The sequence below is a fragment of the Anabrus simplex genome, chromosome 1 (genome assembly GCF_040414725.1).
Source record: "Anabrus simplex isolate iqAnaSimp1 chromosome 1, ASM4041472v1, whole genome shotgun sequence".
Lineage (NCBI taxonomy): Eukaryota > Metazoa > Arthropoda > Insecta > Orthoptera > Tettigoniidae > Anabrus > Anabrus simplex.
In genome coordinates this window covers 390,072,204-390,082,300 of record NC_090265.1, presented here as the reverse complement: position 1 = coordinate 390,082,300, position 10,097 = coordinate 390,072,204, and the positions used below count along the sequence as shown (strand labels likewise).

Here is a 10,097-nt window from a genome sequence, read left to right as displayed (position 1 = left end):
CAGTCTGAAACCAATTCCTGAAGAATCCTCATAAAGTTACAGAGTTTCTCAACAGTTCCTTATATATATATGCCTGTCAACTAACATTCTTTGAGTAGAGAGAGAGTTCTAATACACACATAATTATTCACACATTGTCAATTTGTAGCAAGGAAACAACAATTTCATTATTTTAAAATTTAAAAGATGTTCGGAATTTTGGAAGCATATGTAGGATGGAAAATTGTGATAAAGGGAAATTTAAAATAAAAATGGCAAATAATAGAATTTTAAAAATAAGTGTTCATTTGTTATCTGTCAAGTACATCGTAATACATGACAAACCATCTCATAATGTTCTCTGAACAAGTAATTCTCACAAGAAAATATAAATAAATTAGAATTTTACCTCAGTCCTCAGGATCCTAATTGGTACCAAACTCCCAACACCGTAAAGATAAATAAGACATAATATCATAACATACACTTGATGTTCTACTTTTGAAGGTGTATGACAAAACCATTTTCAATTTACATTCATTATCTTACTCACACAAATGTGAAAAAAAGATGTCATTACTTTCCATTCTAACAAAAGTTACATAAACTTTTATTTGTCAGCTGATACCGATGTACATATGCACATTATGACTGTCTTTATTAATTGTTACCTGCATTTATTACTACATAATAATAAAATACTACCTAACAGATAAATATCAACTTCAGAAAATCATCACCATCAAAAAATTCAAACAAATAAAAGCTGAGTTTTTTATATGCTTTGCCAAATAAAATCTATTATTGATGGTAACATTCCAGCTATTGCCTTTAATAACCTACCAAGGAGTATTAACAAAATGGCTACTTTGGAGGACTTTGGTAACAAGACTTACTTTTTCTTACTACATATTTACAATAATTACAAAAGCAACTGAAAAATGTTGACAAGGAATTCAAGGAATTTACAGAACACAAATTCCTCGTCTGAAGTAAACAAGAAAGCCAATTGTAGATGAACAAGAAAGACAGAAGGGTCTGTTTTTAATAAAATATCTTACTAAGCTGACCTTAATGAGAATTAAGGAAATCAGTCACAAACTTTATAATAATACATCTTTTTACAGATTAATCTATTTTGTGGGGAACCACCGTTCTGAGTATTAGCACTGTGTAGGGTGCTTTGCACATAACTAAGATATTACAAGATTTACTAATAGTGTCACCAGTACTATAAAACATTAAACTGGATACATGCAATATCTCAATATTGCATACGAAGATTTCTTACAATGCTAATAGCTCAGGAGATAGCTACACCAAAGAATTTCCATTAACTTCAAGCCAGCTTGAAGGCTGAAAACTCTTCACTTTTCTTATACAGATATTGCATCTTCTAGTAGAGCATTCAGTTCCCGTATATGCTGCATCTTGCTGCCAGTAGCAGGAGAAGCAGCAGTTGCTCTTCCACAATACCTAGAACAAAGTTAAAATTTCACAACAAAGCAATACAAACACAAAGATAAAACTTATCCAATACACTATCAAAATGATGCTCTGCATAAATCTTCCATTACAAAACTGGAGAATTAACATTTTTCAGTGCTTGATTTAAAGACATTTTATTCTGAGACAAAAGCCCAGAAAGCTTAAGTTGCAATTTTAAGAAGTAGGAAGAATTCAAATTCATGAAGTTTTTTTATAAAGGCCAGATCCAAAAATGTAAATGCTGCACATTACATATTCCTAACACATAAAGAGAAAACCTCTGTAATAATCTGCAACGATAATTATGTCTGGCTCAAAAGTTATAAACAAAGATTAAAAATTAATCAATACTGGTAAGTACCTCTAAAAGAAAGAACAATTTACAGGAGTGGGACATACGATGGCAAGTGCACTACTATCTACAAAATACAGTGAAAGAATAAACTCTAACTGGTTGAAAAGCTGTGCTTTTAAGTGTTGACTTGTTAACAGCGAGATTGTGAAAGAGCTTCCCAGTCCAATGAAAACAATTTATCAAGCAAATAAAGTAAGGACATATGAGCAGAAATAAAACATTTACTTTGGCTCTTATATTGACTCTTATGTTTTGCATGTATTAAAATTACAGTATGTTCAAATGACTAGAAAGCATGTACACATTCTCAAACATACAAACAAGGGCATTAGATAGGCCTACTTTCTAACAGAACATATCCTTGGAACTTTCAGTTATATATCATCAACATAATCACTGGGTTACTAGTTTTATATCCCACCAACTAATTTTATGGTTTTCGGAGATGCCAAGGTGCCAGAAGTTTGTCCTGCACGAGTTCTTTTACATGCCAGTAAACCTACCAATATCATGCTGGCATATTTGGGCACCTTCAAATACTACTGGACTGAGCTGGGATCAAAACCACCAACTTGGGCTCAGAAAGGCAGTGCTCTACTGTCTGAGCCACTCAGACCAGCTTTCAGTTACTTAAGACAAACTGTGGTTCAGACCAAGCACATTATAACAGTATCTAAGAAAGAACAAAGCGAATGAAGTAGCCACGTTAAAACAACACCTTGCAAGATCACCAAAGGTAAGCAACAATAGATCTTACTTGGAGAGTAACCCACACACTGCAGGAGCAGAAAGGAACTAGCCATTCTACCGCAAGTAAACTCTGGTTCCGGATGTCTGATCAATATTGCTTGGCTTAGTTGGGTGCAATGACTAGTTTGTCATATGCAGGTTTGGATAAGGTACAGTACTTGGTTGTCAAAAGAGTGAAAAAATATTAGAAATGCATTTAGAGGAGGCTTTTTGCAGTGAGGTATTAACTGCAACATATAAGTCCTAAAACTAAACCCCATGGTGCAACAGCCCTGAGGGACCATGGCCTACCAAGTGACCACTGGAGGTGTCGTATGGTGGGCATGACTAATCCTCTCAGCTGTTTTTCTTGGCTTTCTAGACCACAGCTGATATTTCTCCATCAGACAGCTCCTTAATTGTGATCATGTAGGCAGAGTGGATCTTGAAACAGCCGTCAGATCTAGGTAAAAATCTCAAATTTGGCCGGGAATCGAACCTGAGGCCTTCCAGTCCAGAGGCTATCAAGAGGCACACCACAGGGTTGGCAATAAAAGCCCTTTGGCAGATAAAAAAATGTCTCCTTAATCTTGAAAATTGATGAACATTTAGATTCTCTCAGGCGACTTATTCTTTTTCCAATCCCAATGGCACTAGGACTGTCTAGGAATTTTATTATTCTCATGAATTTGTGACATCCCTTTCTTTTGTCAGTACATTAATTCTTCAAACAGCTGGACTCCTTCCTTTCTCTCTTTCTATTAGAGTCAAGAGAGGATGCTACTTTTCTTAAAATGGTTTATGGACATGCCGAGGTGCCGGAATTTTGTACCACAGGAGTTCTTTCATGTGCGGGTAAATCTACTCACACGAGGCTGATGTATCTGAAAATCTTCAAATACAACTGGACGGAGTCAAGAGTGAACCTCCCAACTGAGACTCAGAAAGCCAGGACTACCAGTTCTCTCACAATGCCAACACATCAAATCTACCAAAGCTCCTTGATGTTGCACGGAGGGCCATATTCAGGTATTTTGTACCCTTGGGCCCAAGAATATTTTATGCTCCCAATTGTTTGTACATGCCTTCAGATATGTATTCAATAAGCATAATATAAAAAAATGATACACAACAGCCAGGCTGAGTGGTTCAGATGGCTGAGATGCTGGCCTTCTGACCCCAACTTGGCAGGTTTGATCCTGGCTCCATCTGGTGGTATTTGAAGATGTTCAAATACATCAGCTTTGTGTTGGTAGGTTTACTGGCACATACAAGAATTCCTGTACGGCAAACTTCCGGCACATTAGCACCTCCAAAAACCATCAAAAGTAGTTATTAGGACGTAAAAAAACTCTGTAATTGATACACAGAAAACATTAAGGGGAGAACGTAGGCAGATTAACAGTCATGTGTTTGATTATACATATCTTCACGATTTTCATCAAATCACACTATAGTAATTTTTTATTAAGTTATTGAAGTATAATTTTTTCATACGCCACTGTCTTTCTGCACACATTTTAAGTTAGTTATGACATCAAATTTCAAATATATTAATAATCTACACAAGTATAGAGACTAAAGTGCAGTAACCCTTTCCTAAATATTTTTGTTGATTTTCTGTAAATTTTTGAACTTGATGGTAATTTTTTCATATTAAAAAAAAATAATATTTTAATGCATAACATTTTTCTTATTCAAAACATTTAAATTCTACTCCACTTCAAGCTTTGTATTTAGTTAAGTGACTTGTGTTTAAAATTCTATGAAATGGCATCAAGTAATTCTTGAGATAATTGTACCTAAATGATGAAAAATGTGAAATTCAGAAAATCAAGGATAATGAAGTTTCAAGACTACACCTCTCCTAAAACTGCCCATATCCATACTCCACTTCTTCATCAGCAACCTCTGCTGCTTTCTCCTCTGCTTTGCTTGTCTGCCTAGTTGCCTGCTGAACGGTCCGCATTGATGCCTCTGCCTTTGCAACTTGTTTTGCATTGATGGATCACAGTATCTGTACTGTGAAGGCTCCAGGTGTAAGTCTCAGCCTCCTAAGAATGTAAAGTCTGGCCAAATTCCCAACATTAAATACTGTTGCAGCATTTAAAGCAGCAATCGTCACCAATATCCATGTCCTTGTTGCACAAGGCTCATACACAGCAATGTTTTGACATAACTTGTAAATCTAACTAACACTTTCCTAGTGTCAACACTAATGACAGATGACACTCCATGCTTCGCGATGGATCCTTACTAATCAAGGCATCACTGGCTGAACAGTTCAGACGGCTACTTAAAGACAAATTATTCCGAAAGGTAGAGGTCAAAATCGAGAAGCACCAAACCTTGAACTCCTACAAGGGAGTTATATTCCACAGGGATTTCATCCAGGAGCTGTCACAGGACACGGCCAAGTCTTTAGGTTCAGCTTCATTATTGTCGAGAACAGCTTCCTGAACAGCTACTGCCATGCTCTCTTCACTAACCTCTTCCACTGCATTCAAAAGTGAATCTTGTTGGAGCAGGCATGTACATAACCCCCTCCAGGGACACCATGACCTTGACGTCAGTGTGGGGGCTTGTGTGCTTTTTGATCCCGAGGGCTGTGCCAACTCAGGGTTACCCATGCTGGATTGGCCTCTGTGTAGAGCCAGACTAACAAGGTGTCCCCTCAGTTGCCTGAGAGGTGCCTGTGCTCTTTATTCTCCATCACTATTTCTACCCTTTTATTCTCACCTTCAAAATTTCATTCCTCTCCCTGTCTGGCCACCCTCTCTACCTCGGGTAGAATAGGTTTTATCATCCCCCAATTACAAATTTCGTGTCATGGTGAGGTGATGCATGGCTATGGGAGAGTAGTTGGTAGCAACCTCCTCCGGATACTGGGCGCCCTCTGGAGTATACAGACTTTCCTTCGGTACTCCTCCTGGGCTCTGCCGAAGGTCGACTTCATATTTCCGGAGTACTTGTGGGACCAAAAATGGAACCCCTCTCTCCTTCTTCTTTACTTTCAAAGGGTGGCACCCTTCAGAAAACAGCATCCTTAAAAAGAACCAAAAGGAAGCGATATACTCCAGTACTTAGAGATTATCTAAGTGACGAACGTCTACCTCGATTCCTGGTTGCTTCCAGGGTTGATGGCAAAAGTTTCTTAGTCGAATGTCCATTTCTGATTAGTAATTCGATTGAAGAAATTGCTGGTGATGAAGTCGACGAGATGCGCAAGCTTCGTGATGGATGCTTACTAATCAAGACATCACTGGCTGAACAGTCCAGACGGCTACTTAAAGACAAATTATTCGGCAAGGCAGAGGTCAAAATCGAGAAGCACCAAACCTTGAACTCCTGCAAGTGAATTATATTCCACAGGGATACCTGCAAAATATGTGGGAAGTGTGAGCATACTGGGGTTGACTGCACACCACCACCTGTGTGCATCAACTGTCCAGGTGTGCATGCTCCTATCTCCGAGGAGTGTCCCACATTCAAGCAGGAGAAGATGATCCAGGAGATAAAAGCTCTGGATAAGCTTTCTTATCCAGATGCCCGGAGAAAATTCATATCAATGGCTGCTTCGAAGTTCTCCATCTCCTTTGCTGAAAAGGTCTCGAACGTGCGGATCACCCCGCAGAGTTTTACACCATCTATCTCTAGACAGCTAGCAGCGACAAGTCTCAACCCCAACAAGAGCAAGTACCGAAGGAAACTGGAAAGGTTTTGGAACCTCCTGGAAGCAAAAAACGTGCGTTATTGCCGACGTCGCCGGGGGAATGCCCTTTCCAGGAACGTTCGGCTGGGAAGTCCTCCGCCAACTGGGCGGGGGGTAAGGCTTTCCCAAATAGGGCTGGAAAGTCCAGCCTTCCTTCCAATGCCCAGAATAAAAAAGAGGAGTAAGGGGGGCCCCACAGCTCCCCTAAGAAGTTGGAAAAGAAGCCTTCTCCAACTCAGTCAGGGGTCACAGGATCCCCAAAGAAGACCGGCAAGCCATCTGCTGGTTTCCGTCCTAAAAATACAGAAATAGTGGGCAAGAGTGAGAGGGCCAGACACCCTCTTGCTCGACCACATTCTGGGGAACCTACTTCTCCCAGGAAGAAGGCCCACTGTTCCCGATCAGTGAGATCACCGTCCACGGAGTGCTCAGTCACCGCATCTCCCCATTCTCAGGAGACCATGGAGACTGAACCACTCATTGTCGTGGATGGTGATGAAGACATTAAAAACATCAACAAAGATGGCGGAACCTGGCAGGTAATGGACCAAACGAAGGGCAAGAAATTGCCCTAAATTCGAGGCGCTACCTATCCACACAATGGCACTATTGCAGTTCCACTGTTGCCTAGCTGAGATACGGCAATTGATATCCGTCTATGCTGCCTCCATAGTCTGTCTACAGGAATCTCGTCCGACACCTGGACATGACACGACTATGAGAGGATTTTGTCTTTACTCGAAAGACAGAGTAGCTGTCTACAGGAATCTCGTCTGACACCTGGACACGACCGACTATGAGGGGATTTCGTCTTTACTCTGAAGACAGACTAGCTGTGGATGGCGCGGCGACTGGAGGGGTTTGTACCCTAGTTTGCTCCGACATCTTCAGTGAAGAAGTACTGCTCCGTACTCAGCTAGCTGCAGTTGCAGTTCGCACTCCGTTGCTAGTAATGACAACGGTGTACAACGTGTACATTCCACCGGACTATGATATTGAAATTGGTATTGCAAGCTGTCCACTTCATGGCCGTATCGATGAGTTTAATCAACAAAGTAATCTAAAAAGCCACCTAATCGATACTTTATTTCTTTTGCCTTTGGCAAACTTAAAAATACATTAACAAACACAGTACATGTTTCGACCACTTAGTGGTCATCTTCAGCTGTATATAAAAAAATCTTAGATGATAACATTTAAAAGCAAGCACATTGGATCTTATAACTATATCCCATGGGAATCCAAAAACTATTGTTCTAGATGCTTTAAATTAATTGGAAGATGGGGGGGGGGGGTTGGGGGTAAGGAGATTTATGTGAATGATACTTAAATTACAGTATCGTTTACAATTGTGTTTTAAAAAAAAACTTAAATGATGAAAAACATATTTAAAATATTTAAAAGCGTCTATGGTAAAATTCTTTTTGATAAAATTAGGTGGCGTGATTAAAAGTTTGTGTTTGTAACAATCTTCAGGCATTTGTAAGAAAATAATAACTTAATTAAAATTCGCGTCTATGGTGCTGTTAAACACTTCGTTTTTAATAAACACACTTAAAATATTCTAAAGTGTCTATGGTAAGGCACTTATTAAAAAACACTTGTGCTTGAATGAAAGTTTATGTTAGATGCACCAGTCTTCAGGTATTTATTGTTTATATTTGATAACTTCCTTGAGTGATATTCTTGTGGTTAAAAGGCCGTGTTGACTGTTTAACTTCCGAGAATTGCTCTTCGGAATGTGATAAAAGAATTTGTGTTAGTCGTTTAACTTGTTAAAACCCTGTGGTGGCTTCTGTTATACAAAATGGCGATCTGATTCGGGCAGCTTGCCTCGCGATCTGTAACCAGCAGGAGATCGTAATATATTAATATATAACATATAATATTATTATATAACATATAATAATATTAATATTAATATTATATTAATTAATTAATTAATTATATTAATATTAATATTATATAACATATAATAATATTAATATTAATATTAATATATTACGATCTCCTGCTGGTTACAGATCGCGAGGCAAGCTGCCCGAATCAGATCGCCATTTTGTATAACAGAAGCCACCACAGGGTTTTAACAAGTTAAACGACTAACACAAATTCTTTTATCACATTCCGAAGAGCAATTCTCGGAAGTTAAACAGTCAACACGGCCTTTTAACCACAAGAATATCACTCAAGGAAGTTATCAAATATAAACAATAAATACCTGAAGACTGGTGCGTCTAACATAAACTTTCATTCAAGCACAAGTGTTTTTTAATAAGTGCCTTACCATAGACACTTTAGAATATTTTAAGTGTGTTTATTAAAAACAAAGTGTTTAACAGCACCATAGACGCGAATTTTAATTAAGTTATTATTTTCTCACAAATGCCTGAAGATTGTTACAAACACAAACTTTTAATCACGCCACCTAATTTTATCAAAAAGAATTTTACCATAGACGCTTTTAAATATTTTAAATATGTTTTTCATCATTTAAGTTTTTTTTTTAAACACAATTGTAAACGATACTGTAATTTAAGTATCATTCACATAAATCTCCTTACCCCCAACCCCCCCCCCCCCATCTTCCAATTCATTTAAAGCATCTAGAACAATAGTTTTTGGATTCCCATGGGATATAGTTATAAGATCCAATGTGCTTGCTTTTAAATGTTATCATCTAAGATTTTTTTATATACAGCTGAAGATGACCACTAAGTGGTCGAAACATGTACTGTGTTTGTTAATGTATTTTTAAGTTTGTCAAAGGCAAAAGAAATAAAGTATCGATTAGGTGGCTTTTTAGATTACTTTGTTGATTGAAATTGGTGCACTACAAGATTTGATCACTCAGTTACCTCCTCCTTTCCTCATGCAGGGAGATGTGAATGCCCGTAACACACTCTGGGGTTCTTCGTCTTCCCGTGCTAGGGGGAGAATGCTTGAGAGACTGATAAACCTGTTCGACTTTTGCGTGCTTAATACAGGGGAACCGACACATTTCAGCAGCGCACATGGCACATTCTCACACCTGGATGTCACTTTGTGCAGCTGTGCGCTAGTTCCCCTGCTACGGTGGCAAGTACACGACGACCTCTGTGATAGTGACCACTTCCCGATAATTCTCTCCCTTTTGAATAAAAAACAGCCTGAAATACCCAAGCGCTGGCTACTTTGGCAAACAAAGTGGCCAGAATTCTCGAAACGCTCAGTGATGGCTGATGATATGCTGGAGTCTGTTGATGACCATGTTTCTTCCATTACTACTGGAATTTTGGCTGCTGCAGAGGAAACAATTCCTTCTCGTCCAGTATTCCTCGTCGGAAACAGGTCCCATGGTGGACGAACGAAACTGCAGCAGCCATACATGATCGCCGATGGGCTTTTAAGCATTATCGTTGGAATCCTACGATGGCCAATCATATCACATTTAAGCGTCTGCGTAGAGAATGTGCCCTCAGTCCCCGGAATCTCCATTAATGGAGATATAGTTACGATTCCTTCAGTCATTGCAGACCACATCGTGTCACATTTCGCAGATAAGTCCAGCTCCGGGAGATATGACTCTGCATTTCTTCCAATTAAACGCGAAGCAGAGGCACATCATCCCTCTTGCCTCTAGTGTTTCGCATCCCTACAACGTGCCTTTCACAGAGTAGGAGTTGTGGAGTGCACTCGCGCTATGCAGAGACAAGGCTCCTGGACCAGACAAAATCCACAATCACAGATATCTCAAGGATATCCTCACCCTATTCAACAGAATATGGAATGAGGGTGTTTCCATCTCAATGGCGTGAAGGAATTGTGATACCAATTCCCAAGCCAGGTAAAGGT

At 39.1% G+C, this 10,097-nt stretch overlaps 1 protein-coding gene across 7 annotated transcripts in view; it reads right to left on the bottom strand.

Annotated features, from left to right (window-relative positions):
- Nucleotides 1–262: 262 nt before the first annotated feature.
- The window catches only part of Ogdh (oxoglutarate dehydrogenase Nc73EF), a 314,890-nt gene continuing 305,055 nt past the window's right edge, over nt 263–10,097 (bottom strand). For all 7 annotated transcript variants that reach the window (XM_067134984.2, XM_067134980.2, XM_067134986.2 and 4 more), the window contains one exon: nt 263–1,455. In XM_067134984.2, the coding sequence (XP_066991085.1) occupies nt 1,356–1,455 (100 nt within the window). In that variant the 3' untranslated portion in view covers nt 263–1,355. The remainder of the gene's footprint in view (nt 1,456–10,097) is intronic.